Genomic DNA, 23,378 nt, shown 5'->3' with positions numbered 1-23,378 from the left:
GCTCCGTCCCTCTGCCTCCACACGAGGCCAGTTATTCTATTCCCCTCTTTCTTTTTCTCCTTCAGGACTCTAGCTCCCATAGTTATGTTTGTTTTGCTTCCCTGTTGCTGACAGATTGGAAGTGGTCAGGGGTGGCTGACAGCGATAAAAGGGGATATTTTGCTTTGTTTGTGTGTTTTGCGATGGGCCGTGTTGTGTGTGTGTGTGAAAAGGCCAAGAATTTTATGTGAATGTATCGGAGGGCATCATTAGTAGAAGCTGACTGCTCTCCAAGCCCTCCAGACCAATTTAGTGGGAGAGACAAAAACGTTTTGATCCCGGGTTGCAGCTCTGAACCGCACGATGGGGAGCCGAGTGAAGCCATGCAATCTATATTGGATTTCTTACTTCTCCATTTCATGGTGCTTGGAGTCCCTGTGGTTAGGAAGTAGTAACAGTAAATTCGGTCTGTCCCTCGGGGTCATGGCGGTCTCACCCCTGTTTCCACCAACAGGAATTAAACAGGGTCAAAAAGCTACAGTAGACACCCAAGGGTCATCATTTTGTCTGTCATTCTCTTATCAATTCTTTGTTTTTCTCTTTCACCCACAAAACTCAAAACAAATTTCCTCCTTGAGCTTAGAATGAGTTTGATGCAACATGTCACTCTTAAAAATAAAGGTTCCAAAAGGGTTTTGGTTCCATGAAAATCCTTCAAAGTCCCCATGAAATCAAAATTGAAGTATTGTGCATGTTTTTTTTAGTATGAATATGTTAGCCTTGAGGTTATCTGTAAGCTAGTGTGCTCTAAAACAATGACAAAATTTGGATTAAAAAGGCATAACTTACATTCAAAACTTACAGTCTCTAACTTCCGCCAATATGGATCAACAATTTTGATGACATCACCCTGCACTTCAGCTTCTCATCAAACTTTGTCCAATCAAATGCTCTCTAGAATCTGACATGTCCCACCCCCTTCACTATAAATAGACAGAGGCTGTGGCTGAAATTTGTTTTCCAAATTAGTTTTTCTGCACGGTAAATGGCACGTAGTGTATATTACAGGGGATAGGAAATGATTCAGGCAGTGTAAATATGCATTCGGTCGGGGCGAATGAAGTCTGGTTTCACGTTGTGTCACACGAACCGCCGCAGCACACTCACATGCTGCTCTGGTCCAGAGAGACATCAGCATGGAGCAGATTATATGCACAAGCTGGCGCAGACCACAAAACGTATCGGACACATTTGAATTCTACACAGAATGCTATTTTATATATGCGATATGGCTGTCGTACGCTGTCAAATGTGGCTTTACCAAGCTCAACGGCTTTGGCCCAAGCTGTTTTGGCTGTTTTAAAAAGAGGGTGGAACTGGAAGTCCCTTTTAAGGAAAGTCTGTTCACTCAGCGGCCATATTTGCAATGCCCCCGGGCAGCTCATCTAGGACTAAGTCCTACAGTTGCGATCAAAATTATTCAACCCCCTTGACCTGCAAGACATTTTGCTGCAGAGAACAACATTTTGTGGAAACAATTCAACAAAGGCATCAGTACACTATTAGAGAAAGTTTATTCATACACATTTGAGTAATTTTGAGAATGTAAGTTGATGACTAATGAAAGAAAAATAAATTGGCTCTAAATGTTCATGTTCAAAATTATTCAACCCCTGTTCAACATTGCTGTTTTTTAGTCAGTTATTTTTATGGTGGGGAACAAAATTGTCTTAAAACACAATAAAGCCTTTAGAAACACTATTTAAAAACAGAATGAGCTTGAGCTGTTACAAATACATACAGTTAGTCCATGCATGTGCTGAAGTTGAGTAGCAAATATGGTAAAGTCAACAGAGCTCTCACAAAAGCTATAGAGAAGAAATAGTTTTATTATATTATAAAGTCTAAGGCTGTATGAGAATTTTCAAGACATTTAAAAGTCCCTAGAGACACAGCTGGCAGCATTATTCTTTAGTTTAAAGTGTGTTGCACCAGAAAACCATTGAGGGTGTTGAACAAAAAAACACAATTTCATAAAATGTTTGATCAGAGCAACTGAGAAAAACCTGCAAAGTACAGCCAAAGACTTGCAAGATGACCCAACGAAAGGAGGAAAAACATTTCAATGCAGAGCACAAGATGAACACTAGACAAGTTTGGTCTTCATGTTGTGGCATCTTGCCGAATACCATTCTTGACCAAGAAGAACAAAAAGACCGACTTGAACATCCTAAAATTCATCTGGATAGACCTGTGGAGTTCTGGAAGAATGTTTTTTGGAGTGATGTGACCAAACTGGAACTTGCAGCCATGGATCCATGGATCAGCAGTATGTCTGGTGCAAAAAAGGCAAAACTTGTAAGCAGAAGAACACCATCTCCATCGTCAAACATTGAGGTGGATCAGTCCTGTTATGGGGTTGTTTTACTTTAGCAGGAAGTGGAAAACATGACTGTATGAAGGACATCCTGGATTCTTTGAAGTATCAGGGCATTTTTACAAGAATTGTGATGCCTTTGGTGCAAAGGCTGAAGCTATTAATCAATTGTCTTTCCTGCAGGACAGTCATCCCAAAGTAAACATCCAAATCTACTTAAGCTTAGTTCAGGGATCAGTCATAGAATGTTCTTGAGTGGCCTGTTCAGTCTCCAGATTTAATTCTCATTGAAAATATTTAGTTGAATTTGAAGAAAGCAGTAGCAGTGTGAAACTAAATATTATCAGTGGTCTAAAAGCTTTTTCAGACGAGGAATGGGCCAAGATTGCAGTAGAGAGGTGACAGAAGCTTCTAAACACTTCCAAGCAGTGTTTATTGCTAGTTTTAAAGAATAAAAGATTCTGCACCAGATTTTACTTTTGGGGGTTGAATAATTTTGAACATGAACATTTAGAGCCAATTTATTTTTCTTTCATTAGTCATCAACTTACATTCTCAAAATTACTCAAATGTGTATGAATAAACTTTCTCTAATAGTGTACTGATGCCTTTGTTGAATTGTTTTCACAAAATTTTGTTCTCTGCAGCAAAATGTCTTGCAGGTCAAGGGGGTTGAATAATTTTGATTGCAACTGTATGTAAATGATTGGGGGAATCCTGAAATCTCAAAAACTGCTCACTGAACTCACAATAAAATGACATATTTCACTGCCCCATGAATGTTGTTTTTTATAGGCTCAAATAGCCTTTAAAAAGCTTATTTTTCAAGCTAGGCCAGCCAATGCACATGTGCAGCCACAACATGCTAACAGCCACTGCAGTGACGCAATGACTTTACCAATCAGCGATTGGCTCTTTCATTTAGAAGGTGGGACTATTCCACTATATTTCTTGTTGCAGTTTCTCCCATTTATAAGTATAGGAGTGAACGTCTTTTACTTCACTAACCATATTTCTATAGTCTTTGATGATATGCTCTGCCCTGTCTTCCTGTTTTAGTTAAAATGACGTCAACACATAGAATAAACCTGTGTGTTTAGAAGCACTTCAGTGGACCCTTAAGAACCGAAAAATGTTTCTTCTATGGCATCGCTGTGAAAACCCTCTTTTAGAAACTTTATTTAGAGTAGGAGAATCATTTTGGATCCTCATAGAACTTTTTAGTAAACAGTTTTTTAAAGAACCATTACTTTTTTGTTAGAAGAACTAAGAACATTTTAATAGTATGAAGAACCTATTTCTACTTCTAAAGAACACTTTTACTGTGATGCTAAGAATGATTTTTGGTTCCCAAAGAACCTTTCAGTGAACCTAGCTACAAGTACATGCGCTGCGATGGTTCAAAGCAAAACCAGTTTATTCACCCCAGTGGAAAGCATATTTACACTGTCTGAATTGTTCCCCATCCCATACAGAAAATACTAATTCTGTCAACAAGTGACCAATTTCAGCCACAGTTTCAGCTTCTATTTATAGTAAAGGGGGCGGGACACGACAGATTCTAGAGAGCAATTGATTGGACAGAAAATTTGATGAGAAGATAAGTGCCAGGGTGATGTCACCAAAACCATCAATCCATATTGGCAGAAGTTAGAGACTGTAAGTTTTGAATGCTTTTATCTTGTAAATGCAAACTTTGACGTTGTTTTGGAGCACACTAGCTTACATAAGGCTAACCTACTCATACTAAAACCCCAAAAACCTCTGAGTTTATTTGACTGTATCTCTTCAGAAGAGTTTAGATGGTATTTTTGTTTCATCTTACCTCCATTTAATGCATATTAATGTAGTATTTAAAAGCGCTGTGCTGCTGTCCCATAAGCGCCACCTGCTGTCAGAGAATGAATTTGCGTTTCATTCAGCCCATCTGCCGTTTTGATTTGTTCAGATGTTTCATGTAGCTAAGGCCCGGTTTAACCTTTTTAATCTGAAGAACGTTTTTCCACTTCAAAGAACCTTTTGTTTAATGTGAAAGTTCTATGGAAGTTAGAAAACATCAATGCCAAAAAGAAACTTTATTTTTAAGAGTGTGACTGGTGCTTTTCCACTATCAGCAATTTGAAATCAATCAGATATTACCTTAATCCCTGCTGTGGTTTTTTATATTAGTGCTAAGCTGTCTCGCCAAATCTGAACCATTATATAGTCAAACCAAACTTTATTCAGACACCTTCAAAAATTTCTCACATTATCACAGTTTATTCTTTGTAGTTTAGAAAATGGTAATAAAATATGACAAGAACTCAGAGTTAAACTGTGTCAGAACAAATTAATTTTGGTAATGTCAGATAATTTTGATAGAAAGGTATGTAATTGATTGCAATCAAAAACTCTAACAACTGTTAGTATGACAATATTGCCAATATGCATGTAGTATGCCAATGCTTAATTTTGTTCAGTCTTTGGTGTAAGTTTCAATTAAAGAAAAAAAACAGTTTGGGTCTAAATTTGTATAATTTTTACTGGTAGTCCACTGTATGAAGAATTATTGGGTATAATATGTCACAGTTTACTTTATTTTTGGTTTGACTGTAGCTATCCTCTCTAGCTTGTGAGTTGTTATGTCAGTTAGTTTATGCTTAATGCACTGGTCAATAACAGCATGGTTTTTGTTCTTGTGCATATCCAAACATAAACACGAACAGATGCATTTCCGCATAATACCCTAAATAAATTTCCAGCGCAACCAGCAGCAACAACTGCCAATGAGATTTTCAACACAAGTAATTATGTTTTTGCATGCCCCCCCCTCCTAAAAAAAAAAAAATCCTTATAACTAAGCGATTCAAAAGCAATTTTCTCTGTGGGAAGAGAATGTAATTTGCTATTCAGTGACATTCTGATGTGTAAAAAACCAGGAGCCGGTGGTAAAAGGTATCTCTAAAGTCTGTGTACAGTGCATTAATGGGCATAACCGGGGGAGGAGGGGAGAGATGTCAGGGAGGGCACCATTTAATGACTCCAGAATAATCCCTCTCTCATTAGTGAAGGCTCTGAGGATCCACCGGGGCTTGAACTGGTAGAGCGTGGCATGCCGCTACAGTCTTTATCTTCATATTAAACCATTTGCATAACATTACAGCCGCTGGAGAGACTCCCTTAACAAGGCCAGTTGCTCTTCATTTTAAAAGGGGACAGTGGGTGTCTCAGCAAATCTATTCAGCGGTAAGTGGAACTACTGCCGGCGTGAGGTGAGAGGGATCAGGACGCAGCATTTGGAAGCATGTTTATCATACGCTTGCTCATGCATCAGCCTCGGTTTGGGGTGCCTCTGAAAACCCATACACGGCAGCTCTACCATCTATCCTGAATTTCCAGGATTTACGGAGAGCCTTGCATCCTGTGATTGTGAATTGCACTGAAAGGAATGTGTGGGGGACTGATTTCAAGTCCATCAACATGTAGTTTGTCCAGGGGGGGGGAGAACATCAAGGCTATATTGTAGAAAATACTCTTGCTCATCTGTGCACCTATCATGAGCCATTTTTGTCACTCTATTGCCTGTGGAAGAACGCGGCTTACTTTGAGAAAGGCGAGCGAGAGAGAGAGAGAGAGGCGTGACAAAATTAAAATCAGTCATTTTTTCCCTGAGGAGCAGATCAATTTCCGCAGACTGGGTCGAGATATTTTCCGGCATTAGTCTTTCTCGACTTGAGCACAGCACCTAAACGGCCTGCCAGCGGGAGGCTCGGCACAGCTGCACGCTTCAGTAGAGAACAGTTACTTCTGCCGCTCTGAGTTTATTTGCGCCTCACCATGAGAATTGCCATAATTTACCCCACCAACACATCACCTCCCCAAAAGATGAGAGAAAGGGAATAGTGTGTGGAATGAAAGAGGCAAATTGATTCGACGTGATATTGTTTTCGCTTTTTTATTACGCCTATTCATTTTCTCAGAAAGAAATGCACAATTGGACCCGTGCCCGAGTTCAGTGTCATACTGGGGAACCTTAGACACAAACCTACATAATGGCTCGGCCTGTTGGCTATGTTTAAATTATGGAAACAACGACTGCATTTGAACAGCTCTGGCCTTCTCTAAGTGCATCGCAGGATGAAACATGTACAAATCACAGATTTCCTTTTCAGGCTTGTAGCATCAAAAAAAAGTAATTTGATGTCTTGCATTTTCATTTGTGATCTTCTAAAATGAATGTCAAATAACAGAATTGAAATCTCATGAATCAGCAACAACATCTACATGTTATACACTACCAGTCAAATGTTTTGAACAGAAAGATTTTGAATGCTTTTTAAATAAGTCTTCTCTGCTCACCAAGTCTGCATTTATTTGATCCAAAGTACAGCAAAAACAATACAATTTTGAAATAGTTTTACTATTTAAAATAACTGTTTTCTATTTAAATATATAGAAAAATGCAATTTATTCCTGATTTCACAGCTGAATTTTTAGCATCATTACTCCAGTCACATGATCCTTCAGAAATCATTTTAATATTCTGATTTGCTGCTCAAAAACATTTGTTGAAAAGATCTGAGTAGAATTTGTTGTCTTTATCATCACTTTTAAACTATTTAAAGCATCCTTGCTAAATAAAAGTATTAATTTCTATCATTTCCAAACTACAAGCTTTTTAATGGTATAGTGTATGATGTTAATAAAATGTTTTAAAAAATGTATTCATCAAAGAATCCTGAAAAAAAAAAATGTACTCAACTGTTTTGAATATTGATAATAATATTAAATAAAAAATGTTTCTTGAACAGCAAATCAGCATATTAGAATAATTTCTGAAGGATCATGTGACACTGAAGACTGGTGTAATGATGCTGAAAATTTAACTTTGATCACAGGAATAAATTACGTTTTAAAATATACTTAAATAGAAAACAGTTGTTTTAAATAGTAAAAAATATTTCAAAATTTTACTGTTTTTTATTTTTATTTTGATCAAATAAATGCAGGCTTGGTGAGCATTAGAGACTTCTTTAAAAACATTCAAAATCACACTGTTCAAAAACTTTTGACTGGTAGTGTAAATACAAAAATAAAACTAGAAACATGTTTGACAAGATGGGGCTGGTTGTGACCAGTGTTGTGTAAAAAAAAGTTATTAATTAAAAGCTACTAATTACATCTTCAACAGTGTAATTAGACTACTGTACTAATTGCTGTCTCTAAAAAATACTGCATTACTAATTACTCTCTAAATCTCAAATCAACCTTGATCAGTATTTAAAGGGAAAATGTTACATTAAAAACATACAGTTTAACATCAGATGTTAAATTTTGATGGTCAGTCCACTATATTGTTTAATACAGAATTGTAATTAAATGACAGAAAATTAAGAGTAATACTTTACCTTACTTTTTCAAGGTGAAACTAATTAAATTAGGCTACATTAATTATTTACTTAAAGCATTGGTTGTGAAACTACTTTCTAATGTAGACTACTTACAGTCCGACAAATAGCAAAAAGACAGTATATAGGCCTACATTTACCACAGTGTAAATGTGATTAACCTAGCTTTTAAGTAAATATGTCTTCATTTGTTTCTAATTGTATTTGTTTTACATTTTGTATGAACTTTTGTAATATTTCCACAAATATGGTAATGATATATCATGGTTTGAGACGCGGATTAAAACCCCAAATACACGGATGTACAGTAAGCTACTACCAAAAAGCTACATTACTCGGTCTCTCTATATCGAACAATAAACAGGCCTACGTGCATTTGCTAAGTCCTGAGAACTGGACTTTACGATTTTGCCTTGACTGACATTTGCTGTACCTGTGCCAGGGGTCATTCTCTGCACGATCTGTGAACATCAAACCTCGCCTCCCCTCTGCTAAACGTTGCCCAAATCTCTGGTTGCGTCACGAGTCGTGTCTGAGTCTAATTAAAACCATATTGAGAAAAACGTAAATACGACCCAAGTTCCTCCCTCGGTCTTCTGCTGCAAGAGAGCACGGACTCGGTACGAGCCGTTTTCAAGAGACCACTGCTGGGAGGATATTCTGAGGGAAAGTAGCATCTCTACAAAGTTGCAGCTTAGTCTGAAACGCTTATTTATTAGACTAGACTGCAGTAAATCACGCTATAATGGCTGGTCTGAAGGTAAGTGCACTTTGGACTGCATAGACGAATGCTTTTCTAAAATAAAACATTAGCCTAGAAGTTCTGTACTTACATAGCTTATCGTAATGCAGTTTTATTCACGATCTTTTTTCAGTCATGTAACATTTTCGCCAAAATATTTTTTTCCCTATTTTTTTTATTTACAGACATATGCTTGCTTATTATGTTTGAAACCGGTACATATGAACATAGTAAGGTCCGAATCTCTCTTGTGAGTCGAATCTTTTAATTGAAATGGTAGAAGCGATTCACAAAACTAGTAAGGGCTGCGTTTCCAAACACTGAAAAACCTAAAGAAACTTCTGAAAAGCTGCTCTTGATGGACAAATCATAGGGACATGTAACAGAATTTCTATCTTTGTTTAATGTAAATAAGACTTTATCATTTTATGACGATAACAACAAACACCAAAACCAACCTAAACAGGAAGTATATGGCTTTATTGGAATGTTTTGGAACATGTAAACATACATTTAGTCAACTGATTGTATGAATCGATTCTTTGAAGCGAACTGTTCAAAAGAACCGATTCGTGGAAATTAGTTTTTACATGTCATCGTTGCATGAGGAGGATTTGGGGGGCGTTCCATCTTGGCCAATCAGATCCCAGGAATCTGCAGCTGCCCAGATGATGTTAATCTCGGGTTTAGGCTACATAAACTGTAGTCTACATAAAAACTTTAGCCTTTTTTTTTATCGTTTTTAGGCTTAATCTCAAAAGGAATTTGAAAGTCTACTACAGTGGACTCTTGCTGACCATTTGTTATGTTTTCAATTATACAGACTTATTTGAGATGTTTACAAGCTGCTGGTATGCATCTGCAAATGCACCATGACTAAGCACATTTGTGGATACTCAAATACCGCTACACAGCTTATTCTTTTGTGTTTTTCTATTCTTTTATCGCATTTTGTCCCTTATTTTGTTTTTAAAATCAAATGAACTCATACTTAATCAATACTCTTGAAATAACTCTTGTAGTACATGAGCGGTTTTGGAAATGAGTTTGCCTCTGAGGACCCTCGCTGTCCTGGATCTCTACCTGAGGGACAGGTAATAGCAAAACTTCTATCACCTATATACCTGACCAATTAACATTACATGTCAAATACTCATTATAGTTTGTTTTATAGAACAATCCACAAGTGTGTCCATATGGCCTATATTCTGAGCAACTCTCTGGTTCTGCGTTTACCTGCCCAAGGTCGACCAATAAGAGAAGGTATATATTGCTTTGCAAATGTACAGTAAGTCAAACCTAAACCTTCATGATTTTTAATAACTGAGCACTGCAAACTTTTATGCTTATAGCTGGCTGTACCGCATTTTACCCTCTGTGTGCCACAAGCCTTTTACAGCAATGAGCTGTGGAGATCTCACAGAGAGCTGGAATGAAGTGGCACCTGACCCCAACCAGCTACGATGGAAGCCGTTTAACATTCCCAAATCTTCTGAGAAAAAAGTGGATTTTATATCGGTAAAAGATTTCATACTTGTACATACGGCTTTATATTTATATAATCCAACGTCTCAGTGCTGCCCATCGTCATCGGTTTGATATTTTCAGGGTCTGCATACAGTCTGCGGAGCTGGAGATTCAAAATCCCGTAATGGAATTGCCATCCACATGTACACCTGTAATACTTCAATGATTGACAAGTAAGTTTGAATTGGATTCAACTCACCAATGTCTATACAGCCATGCTCTGTACAGTGCTTTTTAAAGATGGTGATTTTTCTTTTCATAGATGTTTTCAAAATGCAGATGGTGATTTCCTTATTGGTAAGCTTTTGGTCTTCTCATTCATGGCATATTTATATATTTTTTTTTCATATCGTTTTTAGTAGTAGTAGTAGATTATTACTGCAATTTGTGTTTCAGTGCCTCAACAAGGCGAAGTCCTGATTACTACAGAATTTGGGAAGATGATGGTGGAGCCCAATGAGATTTGTGTTGTTCAGGTGCTACTCTAATATCTATAAAAGAATGAGATACAAATGTTTGGGTTAGTACTAATTTTTAAACAAACTAATAAATTTAGTTTAGAAAGTCTCTTATGCACGCAAAGGCTGCATGTACACTACCATACCAAGATTTTAAATGTTTTTTAAAGAAGTCTCTTCTGCTCACCAAGCTTGCATTTATTTGATCAAAAAAAAAAAACAGCAAAAGCAGTAATATTGTGAAATATATTTATAATTTAAAACAACTGCTTTTTATTTGAATATATTTTAAAATGTAATTTATTCCTGTGATCAAAGCTAAATTTTCAGCATCATTACTTCAGTTTCAATGCTGATTTGCTGTTCATAAATCATTTATTATCAATATTTACAGTTGAGTATTTTTTTTTTTTTCAAAATTCTTTGATGAATAATCAATCCAAAGATCAGCATTTATTTGAAATGAAAGCTTTTGTAAAAATATACCCTATACAAAAGCTTGGAGTCAGTATAATGTTGGGAAATATGTTATAGAAATTATTACTTTTATTTAGCAAGGATGCTTTAAATTGATGATAAAGACATTTATAATGTTACAAAAGGTTTCTCAGACTATCTGATCTCAGATCAGATAAATTCATCAAAGAAACATAATAATAAATGTTTTTTGAGCAGCAAATCAAAATATTAGAATAATAAATGAAATTTGAAAATATATTCAAACAGAAAAGTTATTTTAAATAGTAAAAATATTTCAAAATATTACTGTTTTGGATGAACGTTGGATCTGCTTGGTGAGCAGAAGAGACTTCTTTAAAAAAATTACAAATCTTTTGACTGGTAGTGTATTTGATCAAAAATACAGTAAAATTGTTAACTACGGGTACAATTTAAAATAACAGTTTCTATTTTAATATTTAAAAAAAAAAAAGTATTCCTATGATGGCAAAGTTGACTTTTCAGCAGCCATCAGTGTCACATAACCCTTCAGAAATTTCTATATCAATGTTGGTTAGTTGTGCAGTTTAATATTTTTGTATAAACAGTGATATATTTTGCTTTCAGGACTCTCTGATGAATAGAATGTAGAAACAGCATTTATTTGACATTGACATTTGAAATCTGTTGTAACATTTTTGTTGAATTTAATGCATCCTTGCTGAATACATTTGTAATGATTTCCTTTAAGTCTTACTGACCCCAAAATTTTAAGCGGTATTGTACATTCATGCTTAATTCAATATTCCAAATAAACAGCATAGATATTACACTTTTTGATTCATTTTTTTTATCATGTACTCTTTTGTTTCCCAGCAAGGGATGCGTTTTAGTGTCGATGTGTTTGGAGAAACTAGGGGATACATTCTAGAGGTGTTTGGGGCCCATTTTGAACTCCCTGACCTGGGTCCTATCGGTATGTACAACACAATTTCTTTTTTTAATTCCTCTGAACATATTGCTGTGAAAAGTTGATTAATTTGCTTCTGCATTGCAGGGGCTAATGGACTGGCTAACCCTAGGGACTTCCAAACGCCTGTGGCTTGGTACGAGGACCGTACTGTAGCCACAGGTTACACGGTCGTCAACAAGTACCAGGGAAAGCTCTTCTCATGTCAACAGGTGCCTTGAAATGATTGCGTCATTAGTAATTCCCATTACTAACATTGCTGACATCAATAAAACACTGAATGTTAGATTACGCACAAAATGTGCAATTTGCCCATGCAGGATATGTTTTTAATAAGACTAAGATTTCATCATTCTGCACTGAATTTATTTCCCCGTGTCCTGTCGAGTAAATAATTGACTTGTTATGGCTGTCAGGAGCAAATTAGAGCGCAAAAAAGTCACATCACAAGGCAGTATCACTCATTGTAACGAAACAGGTCCCGCCGTCTGTACTCTCCTAAACGGTTTACGGTCTGTCTTGAAGGAGAAGGTACAGCCTTATCCTGTTGTTTTGTCCTCCAACTGAGTGCTAAAATTGCTTAAATTAGCTTATTATTTGCTTGACTGGGAAAATATGTTTGTGTTTTGTGTGTATGAGTTTTTTTTCTTCATTTTAATAGAGTCTGGTAGAGTTATCCCGAGAACTGTTATGCCTGTGAGATTACAAACCTCAGGGTCCCAGAAACCCCAGGGTGCACGGAGAGCGTCTTTGTGTGACTGAATGTAACTGTAAAAACAGTCATGTTCTTGTTTGAGTCTCTGGATTTGTGTTTGTGTGTACAGTTGTGTCTGATGTTTTACCTGGTGTGTGCGCGCGTGTGTTTGTACATGTGGGTGGGTTGAAACAACAGGAGGGCGCATGAGGGTCAGGACAGCAGGCAGTCTTTGCTGTAATGAATTATATTGATTTTGCAGGCAGCATTCAAAATCTGTCTGCTGCAGCATTATCAAGCGAAGGGTGTATAAAATTGCGGTTTTTAACGAAGACATTTCTTCGCCCCGCAACCTACTATTTCAAGTACAGGAGAAGAGCGTCAGAGTAAAACGATGTCGTTTAAACGTTTTACTGAGGGCATTGATCGGACGTCGTAGTGTTTCGCGTTTGACATTACTATTGATTATATACTCAAAGCCTACAGAAATTCATTACGAGGTTTATTATTACAGAACCCATGTTTTTGTCATTTTAAATGTGTTCAAATAGGACTTCTCGCCGTTTAACGTGGTGGCGTGGCACGGAAACTACACACCGTACAAATACAACCTGGAGAACTTCATGGTCATCAATTGTGTGGCGTTTGATCACGCAGTGAGTAACTTCCTTCATTTTATATCTTAAAATCACTATATTTGCCCATGTCAGTCAAATTACCTCAATCTTTATTTCCAGGATCCGTCGATTTTCACCGTTTTGACAGCCAAATCCACACGTCCAGGTGTGGCCATTGCAGATTTTGTCATCTTTCCTCCTCGTTGGGGTGTCGCTGATCATACCTTTCGGCCTCCTTACTACCATAGTAAGTTAGTGTTGTTGATAAACACTTGTTTTGAAACCAAGTTTCGAGCGGTTAAACAGCGCCATCTGTCTGTGGTAACAGGAAACTGCATGAGCGAGTTTATGGGATTAATCAAAGGCCACTATGAAGCAAAGGAAGAAGGATTCCAACCTGGAGGAGCCAGTCTCCACAGCATCATGACTCCACATGGCCCTGACGTCGAATGCTTTGAGAAGAACAGCACAGCAGCTCTGAAACCAGAGAGAGTTGCTGAGGGCACTATGGTAGTGTTTAAATGTTTTGTTTAGGCCATATTGGCAATACTCAGATGTAAACAACAGCATTGATTGCACAGTGAATGTACTACTGAATACATTGTTCTGCTAATTTATGATGTCTAAACCATGGAAAAAAACCTGTGGAAGCTGCTAAACCATATAGGACTTAGAAAGCAGCAATGGGTGCAATATTTTGACAAACTAAAGCTAATAGTTGGCAAAGATATACACAACCAGTTTTAAGATATTAGCCTAATATTTCACCTACCTTACTTGAAATGATAAGAACAAACATGAATGTTGTCAAGATTCTTGCCCTGGAAATCCTGGTTCAGTTTGGGTAACCACAAACGCCCTTTTGTACCTCAGACAGTTCTTCTCCTTGGCTTATAACTTTTGGCAGTCTGTAGTTCTCCAAATGTTTTTTTACCGGTCTGACCGATCAGTACAGGCCAAAACATGACAATAATTGACCATTTTCAACAGCATTTATAAGCAAAGTATGCAAGTTTCATTCGAATCAGTGCTGCCAATATAGCTGATCGATGATGTGTCGTGAAAACACTCTATACATGTAAAAAGACTAAATGATGTTCTAAATAATTCTGTATCCAACAGGCATTCATGTTCGAGTCATCTTTCAGCATGGCTGTGACCAAGTGGGGACTGGACACCTGCCAACGTCTCGATAAGAGCTACTATAAATGCTGGGAGGCCTTAAAAAGTCACTTCAATCCAAACTGGAAACCCAGCAGCAAGTAGAACATGAGGAACAGGGTTACACCCTAACAGTCATCCTAATTTTTGCTTGATATGTGGATCAGTGATTCACAATGGTTTTACATCTAGAATTGAGTGTTAACCAGATCTATGATATCAAAATTAAACATGCAATTGGAATATAACCAATAAAACAAAACACAGGGTTTCTGTAGGTTTTATAAAGAAAAAACTAAGACCTTTTAAGATCAAATAAAGAAAATTAATGAAAGGGAACACAGTGCATCAAAATATAAATGTCTAGGGAACACATCACAAGTTGTATTAGCAGCACTTTAAAGTTTGAACATTTAAGAGGTTTTTACTTCTTTATCATTAAAAGCTCTGCCCCCAACCACTAGTATATATCGAAATGTTTGGTGTACCTCTCCAAAAAAAAAAAAAAATCTATTGTTTTTCAATGCAAATGTCTAAAGATTTTTAAAAATGACACAAGTCTTGTTTTATGTAAAACTGAGCAAAATGTATACGTTTAGAACAATAATATCTGCCAGTGGTCTAAGAAAATGTAAAGGTAAAATAAGTTTACATTACCCATAAGCTCACATAATTAATAATTCTTTCATAAAACAAGACTATTAATTTGGCATCTTAAGGTACATCCCATGCATCTTGATTTAAAGATGTTTAGATATATATACGTTTACATATATTTAGATAATACTGAGGAAGGAAATTTTTTTAGCAACGCATGCAACATTCAATGTCATGACTTTATAACTTAAGATGTTCTGACCTTTTTAAGGAATGGCCAATTAAGACTTAAGACCTGCAGAAACCCTGTATATGAAATGGAAAAAATTGAGTGATTCTTGTTTTTCTCAATAACTGTGATAAACGAAACTTCAACAATAAAGTATTTTATTTAGTACATAATAACAAGCACTCTGTGTTACAATAAACAGTGAAATCCAAAAGATTTAGGCTGACAGGTGATAGGGGCGCTTATAGGTCCCTGCCTTAATCTTGGCCTCTCTTTTGTCCTGGAACGATGGAGAAAACATGGTTAAAAATATAACCACTGCATATTTGACATCAATACTGAATATGAAGTGAATTCATACAGCTTTAACTCACCCTGTCTGTTTTAAACAAAACAAAAAAGAAGAAAAGGGGTACAACTCCAATCAAGCCACCAATCAATGAAGTTTTAGGAGTTGGTTTTATGTACTTGTTACTGGCGCGTGCATATGTCCACCGTGTAAGAGCAGGATCCTCCTACGAATTAAAACACACATGGAGGTTGATGACTTAATCAAACTGTTTAAATGGAAGTGTCAACAATGCATTAATAAACATTTTAAACAATAATGTGGCAAACAAGACACCCAGGAGGATACATTTAACAAATCACATATACATGTGAATTGTGGACCAAAACAAGCTAGCAGGCAATAACTGCTAGCCAGCGACCAGTGAAGGTCACTCACTGCAGCTTCAATATAAAGAAATCTAGGCTTCTCAAACATGAATGTAGACTAAAACATAAATTATTAAACCATTATACAATTATAAACGAGTGCAATATGGGGAAAAAAGCATCTATAGCTTCACTGTAACTGTTTTACTCCCAGCTAATGTTTGCAGTGATATTCGGTTCGTCTTACAATCAGCTCTTTCCGATGAGGATTATTCAGCTGCTGCAGATACTGCCTCTTCAGTTGTGACCGCAGAGCCGCTCTCTTCTCCTCAGCGCGCCGGTACTCAGGTGAAAGACTAAAATATTCAGCTGGATCCAATGTTTTTGGCCGAGAGGCCAAAGGAGCCTCTTTGTAGTCCGCCATGACTGCGAACAGTGAAAAACACGCCCCGACAAAAAGGAGAAATCTAATTGGATGCGCGTCAGCTTCGCGAGTCTCGCGGTAATGCAGAATGTCTCGCTAAAGAGATTTCGATGATAGAGCATGTAACATCGGTGTTTTATTTTAATATATAATAGGATATACTATTATAGTTTTTAGTATCGCATTTCAAAAGCATTTAAGTATTCAAATCTTAGATGTTTACTAAGATCCTTCTATTATCTATTGAAACCCACAACAATATCTGATATATTGGTAAGCTTAATGTATTTCAAATCATCATTTATTGGGCACTTTCAATTGGGTGGTGGCTGTCCCGAACCCTAACTCCCAAATTTCAACTTATGAAAATTATATTGTTAAACTTTATAAAATAAAGTTGAAAATCTTTATTTATTTTATATTTTAAAATATAAAAGTTTCATGTAAAAAAAATGTGTCCCACATTTTCATGTCACTACCAAAACTGTGTATGATTGGTTTTAACTAAACCCCTACATTTATTATCAGGAAGTATGTGTCCCTCTCTCTCATAGCTACATGGTGACCAGATAGGCCCCATCATTTTGAGGTAAATGTCTTCAAAAGTCTGAAAAATCTGTGTGTAACTTCAAGTAATGTCACTACTACCACTGTGCTCGGTAACCATGTGATGATTAGCATCTCGGAGCTAGGTTCAAAAGTATCTAAAATTGTCACTACTGAAACATTTGGTGGAGTTTTGCTAGTGACATCATTGATTTCTTTGGTGTAATTACATAAATTTGTCACTACCAACATAGTCACGACCGAAACATGTCATCATTGTTTTTATATTTTAGTGGGTTTTAGTAGTGTTTTAGTATGCAAGTTAAACATTCTGTGTGATGTGATGTGGTCACTACCAAAGCATTACTGTCAATACCGAAACATGGGATGTTTTGACAAAAATAAAGTATACTGACTGAGTGGTTCAATGGATATTCAAACTAATGAATCCTTAACTTTGAAATCAGTATGATCAACTTTTTGCCTTTTACAAAAAAAAAAGCGATTAAAAATACAACAAATCAATACAAAAAAATGTAACTTATTGATTTGCCTCAGAAAATGTTTAATAAAAAAAAAAAAATCTATATATATTTACAATGTAGATGTGAGCAAAATCTCAATAGGTCAATATAATCCTTCTAAAAATTAAAATTAAATAGTTATTACAGTGTTTGGTAGTGACAAATTTGCGGAGAGACAAATATTCCAAAACTTTGTGAAAATACAATATGAGATTTAACTGCACAATTACTAGAAATGTGTACCTTAGATATTATACACAGTGTTTCCCACAGGATTTTTGGAGACTGTGGTGGGTGGACCCCAGTCCCTCTAGGGGGGTCCGGTCCGGTATGGGGTCATGCCCCCCGTAAGAAAATTTTGTACATTTTAAAGTTAAATTCATCTCTCTGGTGCACTTTGAGAGTTTAAAATTAAGAACTCCAACACAGTGTGCATTCTGTGCAAAGCTGGTGAATTGACTTGTAATTAAAGTTTAAAGGGAACTTGGTCCTCTTTTTAGTTGTAAGTCTAAATCACACTCACACTGGTAAATTTGGAGGCCAAACAAATTAGAATATAATGATAATAATAATATTAATAATAATTGTATATTATTATTCCTATGACAGTCATAGCCATTTCACTAGTTCGCTTTTGCATATAATAAACAGCGTAAAGTTAAGCGTGTTTGGCATGCTGTCCGGGAGAGGGCTCCGAGCTCGGTAGTCATTCCCGAGCCCGGGGCACTCCCCCTGCCCAGGGAGAGGGGTCCGAGCTCGGCCTTTGGCCCGAACCCAATAGCGCTCCCCCCTTTTCTGCAGGAGAAAGAGAAAAAAAGGGGGGGTGGGAGGGATGCTGGAATCAGAGATAGCTGAAGGTAGGACTGCTTGGTTATTTAAGGAACTGTAGTAATTGGATAGGGAGAGTGGCTGATTAGGTAGTGATTGCTGATGATGAATTGGCCGTGTTAATTATCTGCGCGAGCTCCTCCTGAAATTTGTTAATGAAACATCACATATTGTAAAACAATTTCACTGTAAAAGAAAAGAGTAAATAAATTAGTCATTAGAAAATAAAATAAATGAAATAAAATGAGTATTTCACAGGTATATTATTTTACATTATTCTACAGTAGGGAAATTACAATACTTTTGTCCTAATTTCTATACTTGCAAGCAGGGCCTAAAACTAACGTTTTGCCACACCTGCCAATGGCTGGTGACTTGTGAAAATTTACCAGCAAATAAATATTTTTTCCTGGCCATAAACATTTTTTTCAGTTGCTGCTACTACAACAACAACTAAACATATTTAATAATACACCAAAGAACCAACCATTGCATTTTAATCACAATACAAAGATGAAACACGACTTTACTGATAAAGTTTTTTTTCCTTTTAGTGTCCTCAAAATATAATAATTTGCGTATCTGACTCCGAGTATTCCATATGTTTGTCAGTTGTTAGGTTAAATAAAGCTTGCAACATGTCAGCCTGAAATATACAGCTCATATTATCCTCTCATGCAGTTATAAATGCAGCATTTTGACTGAACCACTTCTGCTTTTGCGCAAACAGCCTTGATGAGAGGATAACGCCATAATTACGCTTAGTTCGTCTGACGGACACTTTGCCAATGCGATGGCACGAAACACAACATTAAGTACATTTTATGTTAAATTGACGAGTATGAATATATTTTCGGTTTATTCTGAAACTGTGGCGGGACAGATTAGACTGTGGTGGGCCGCCACACTCTAGTTAATGAATGGGAAACACTGATACATTTGCATACATTCCATTTTTTCAATACTTTTCCAACTCTGACTTTGAACCAATTCCTTAAAATGGCCCATATATGCACAAAACAAGCTAAAACACAAGACCTGTTTTATTCATTCAAATGAATAAAGCAAATCAGACTGTGCAAAATATTACTAGAGCTGTAGGATACATTCCAGCCTCAAATGTGATCCAGATGTTGGCTCACCACTGGATCCTGAATGATCTGAGGAACTTCACTAATATCACGCACAGAGACACAAGCAAAGTCCTTCTGATTACCCTCCGACAGCCTATCTATAAAAAGAAAAGTACAATTACATTTAATCATTTAGCAGACACTTGTATTCAAAGTGACTTACAAATGAGGACAATAGAAGCCATTTAAAACAACAAAATAGCAACAATATATAAATGTTGTGACAAGTCCTAGTTAGTCTAAGTGTGTAGCAAAATAAAAGGGATTGTACAAAATGCATGTTATTTTTTATTTAGTACTGACCTGAATAAGATATTTCACATAAAGGACGTTTAATTATAGTCCACAAGAGAAAATAATAGTTGAATTTATTAAAATAACCCTGTTTAAAAGTTTACATACACTTGATTAAACTGTGTTGTTGCCTGAATGATCCACAGCTGTGTTTTTTTTAGTGAGAGTTGTTCATAAGTCCCTTGTTTGTCCTGAACAGTTGAACTGCCCGCTGTTCTTCAGAAAAGTCCTTCAGGTACCACAGATCCTTTGGTTTTTCAGCATTTGTGTGTATTTGAACCCTTTTCAACAATGACTGTATGATTTTGAAATGTATCTTTTTACACTGAGGACAACTGAGGGACTCATATGCAACTATTACAGAAGGTTCAAACACTCACTGATCCTTCAGAAGGAAACAAAATCCATTAAGAACTTTTGAACAGAATGAATTTTGCCTAAATATCATATTTTATCATTTAGTACTGCCCTTCAGAAGCTACAGTAGATACCTACATGTTGTTCCCCAAAAGACAAAATTTTAATTAAGTTAAATTTACCTAGATCTTTCAATTCAAAATGTTTTCACCCCCTGGCCCCTGGCTTAATGCGTCGTGTTTCCTTCTGAAGCATCAGTGAGTGTTTGATTTGAACCTTCTGTAATCGATGCATGATTCCTTCAGTTGTCCTCAGTGTGAAAAGATGGATCTCAAAATCATACAGTCATTGTTGGAAATCGTTCAAATACAGAAAAACGCTGAAAAACCAAATAATTTGTGGGACCGGAAGGATTGCCCTGAAGAACGGCAGACAGTTTAACTGTTCAGGACAAGCAAGGGACTCACGTACAACTATCACTAAACAAACAAAAAACACAGCTGTTGATCATTCAGGTAACAACACAGTATTAAGAATCAAGTGTATGTAAACTTTTGAACAGGGCCATTTTTTTATAAATTCAGCTATTATTTTCTTTTGTGGACTACATGTAAATATATTTTATGTGAAATATCTTATTCAGGTTAGTACTAAATAAAAAAATAGCATGCATTTTGTATGATCCCTCTTTTTTGTTAAATTAATTAACATTTTGCAGATTCTGCATGGTTTATGCAAACTTTTGACTTCACTGTAGCTAGTGTTCCAGGGTTGTGTTTTTTAATATAATTAAAAAGAAAACATGTACACAGAATAGAAAAAGAATAGAGAATGCTAGTGTCAGAGAGTCAAGTCAAGATTTTTAATAAATAAAAAGAAAACAAGTAGATACAACAGAAATAGAAGAGCGTTCTATTCTCCCATTTTGAACAGTAGAGGGAGCTACAAAGCAACAAAAGTGTTTACCTTTGGGTCTTACCTTTAACTATGCAGCATTTGCTGGTACCCAATTTCCTCCATTCGTTGATATACCTAAGAGACAAGCAAATATTATTTCTAAATGGGACATTTAGAAACCATGATGCCGTATTACATGTAAAATTATATTAGCTTAATTACTCATCAAAATTGAGAGCTTTGGTCCACGCAAGCAGCTCATCCACTTCCTGCTCAGAAACCAAATCTGGTTCAATCTGTTCAAGGGAGTCCATCATGCTCTCTGTTGATTTTTGCACCAGCAGAGCTGTTTCGCTGTGTTCTGTATGAGCATGCAGGAGACCCTCAGCATACCTGTGCACAAGATATGCATTCATATCTCATTTCCAGTTTTCTGTATGATTTGTATGATTTTAATCACATTACATTTTCCTCATCCATTCAATTTTCCGAATCTTCTTTTTTCTTGCAACATCTTGTCGCCTACGGATTTTGCAGTGATGGAATTGTATCTTCTTAACATTGGTATCTTGAGTTATTGGGTCTTCATACACGGAAATCTTTAATCATAAACGACATATTTCAACGTTAATATATTTTAAAATGTAATTTATTGAGAGTGGAGTAATGGCTGCTGAATATTTGGGTGGATATGTTTATTTACTGAATAGCATTTATGTACAAAAGCTAAAATGAAAACGAAAGTATTATGAATGGATATGTCACCTTGCAAGACAAAATCCTCCAGCCATTGTTCTCCGCCCGCTGGTACCACCCAGAGTGATCCTCCCTGTCATTGATCATCAGTCGGCCATTATGAATCTGGCTCGGAGCTGGTTTCTTCTGTGTGTAGTCTTTAGGACTAGAGGCACACATGTCGACTATGGGTGCACGAGTGTATATTTTAAAGTAGATGTTTGGAGGATAGGTTGGCTGGAATTTTATAAACATTAGTAATTTGCAATTTGTTGTAATGTGTCTGCTTATAATAGCTTTCCAATAACGTAACCTTCAGAATAACACATTACAGCATGCTCTTGAGTAGAAATAAGCATCTAATCTAGGAAAGACGTATTACATCAGCACTCACCCCACCCAGTCTGAATCGGACAAGCGCCCCTGAAGCAGCATCCAGAATATCAGCCTACAACAAAGTATTCAAAAATAAGATTTGACAAACACATCTCAAACATGCATTGTAACAAACTTACCTCTGCTGGGTTAATGAATCTGAGGAGGAGACGTGGATCCCCTTGATTATGGAAGCTCACTAGTTTCTTCAGGTGCTTGAAAACCGCAGTATCCTACACATGATGGGCACAGTATGCATTACTTTTTATTTATGCATTTCGATGCTGGAGAAAATGTAACATGAAAGCTGACTGATCACTAACAACATGTGCCCTCCATGCTCGCTGGATGATCTTAGCTGCTCTGCTGTAAACTGTTTCCAGCTGTGGGACAAGTATGACATTAGTGTCTGATGTAGTTTTCCCAGCTGGAGATGTTGGGTGATGCCTAAAGGGGAAAAAAATGATTGACATTTTTTTCTATTGCTTCACTGATTTAAATGAGTCTGTATGTTTTGCTGTATTTCATACCTGTCAGAAGAGTATGTGTTTTCAGTCATTTTCTTGTTCATGCTAGCACGTGTTGCTTAAAGATTAAAAGAGAGAAAAAAGTTTATTTTGTGAAACATTAACATGGATTTACATTTCAATTAGCTGAAAAGGAATAATCCTGTTTGGAGAACACATAGCCGATAAATAATACTGATTAACTGAGGCTAAAGCTCTGCACCCTGATTTGGCATGTCAAGAAATGGGAAATAGGATTAGTCAGATATTATTATAATTATCATATTGAATTAATACATTAAACTCCACCCAATTTTCTCAAATCAAAATGAAAAAAGCTGCTTTCTCTTAAGCCCTCAAAACGTAGCCTACTTGATATCTGGAGTTCTCTTCATTCCCTAGCTAATATTCCTAAAAAATACCTGTTTTAAAATGTCGAAGGTGGTTAAAATTGGCAATGTATTGCATACAAAGCGTTACTTATTATCTATAACATTCAAATCAAACCCATTCGGTGACTATCGAAAAGTAAACAAAGCGACAAGTTGAGGTAAAAAACGTAGAGAAAGCTAAAACCTGCCACCAAAGAGTAAGCTTAACATCGAAGGAGTTAAAAAAACGACAAAATGATGCTTACAGTATGACTTTATTCCTTTATGAGGACAGGTGACTGCACGCCTACAACAGCCGTTACCGGAGCAACGTGAAAACAGACTCATTCAACTCAATGCTAGAAAGCTAGAAATAGGTAGAGATTTCTAGTCAAAAGTGATTGATTGTTTGAGCTTTATTTATTTATTTTTTAAATAAAAGACAACTACGTGTGGTTCGTTTACCAAAAAATATTCGTTCAGTAGCCCTTTCAAAAGGTTACATCATTACAACAGTAGGCTACGTTGCAAAAAGTGAAGGATTATTGTGACATT

The 23,378-nt window shown here is 36.4% G+C and overlaps 3 protein-coding genes across 3 annotated transcripts; 1 reads left to right on the top strand and 2 right to left on the bottom strand.

Moving 5' to 3' along the window:
* The first annotated feature begins 8,309 nt into the window (after positions 1 to 8,309).
* On the top strand, positions 8,310 to 15,355 carry hgd (homogentisate 1,2-dioxygenase). Its single transcript, XM_073830841.1, has 13 exons — positions 8,310 to 8,503; positions 9,508 to 9,579; positions 9,660 to 9,748; positions 9,838 to 10,003; positions 10,094 to 10,185; positions 10,275 to 10,309; positions 10,409 to 10,488; positions 11,785 to 11,884; positions 11,966 to 12,090; positions 13,124 to 13,228; positions 13,310 to 13,436; positions 13,518 to 13,699; positions 14,312 to 15,355. The coding sequence occupies exons 1-13, from the start codon at positions 8,489 to 8,491 to the stop codon at positions 14,453 to 14,455; spliced, it is 1,332 nt and encodes a 443-aa protein (XP_073686942.1). The 5' UTR covers positions 8,310 to 8,488; the 3' UTR covers positions 14,456 to 15,355.
* On the bottom strand, positions 15,318 to 16,281 carry ndufb4 (NADH:ubiquinone oxidoreductase subunit B4). The gene is made up of 3 exons (XM_073830842.1): positions 16,081 to 16,281; positions 15,551 to 15,691; positions 15,318 to 15,456 (listed from the first exon to the last, which is right to left on the bottom strand). Exons 1-3 carry the CDS (start codon positions 16,255 to 16,257, stop codon positions 15,394 to 15,396), a joined length of 381 nt encoding a protein of 126 aa, XP_073686943.1. The 5' UTR covers positions 16,258 to 16,281; the 3' UTR covers positions 15,318 to 15,393.
* Positions 16,282 to 18,904: 2,623 nt separating this feature from the next.
* On the bottom strand, positions 18,905 to 22,576 carry c24h11orf65 (chromosome 24 C11orf65 homolog). Its single transcript, XM_073831230.1, has 9 exons — positions 22,477 to 22,576; positions 22,270 to 22,393; positions 22,087 to 22,179; positions 21,966 to 22,019; positions 21,602 to 21,808; positions 21,302 to 21,435; positions 21,059 to 21,229; positions 20,919 to 20,971; positions 18,905 to 19,386 (listed from the first exon to the last, which is right to left on the bottom strand). The coding sequence occupies exons 1-9, from the start codon at positions 22,515 to 22,517 to the stop codon at positions 19,271 to 19,273; spliced, it is 993 nt and encodes a 330-aa protein (XP_073687331.1). The 5' UTR covers positions 22,518 to 22,576; the 3' UTR covers positions 18,905 to 19,270.
* Between the last annotated feature and the right edge of the window lie 802 nt (positions 22,577 to 23,378).

Source organism: Garra rufa, chromosome 24 (genome assembly GCF_049309525.1).
Source record: "Garra rufa chromosome 24, GarRuf1.0, whole genome shotgun sequence".
Lineage (NCBI taxonomy): Eukaryota > Metazoa > Chordata > Actinopteri > Cypriniformes > Cyprinidae > Garra > Garra rufa.
This window is presented reverse-complemented; position numbering and strand designations above follow the sequence as displayed.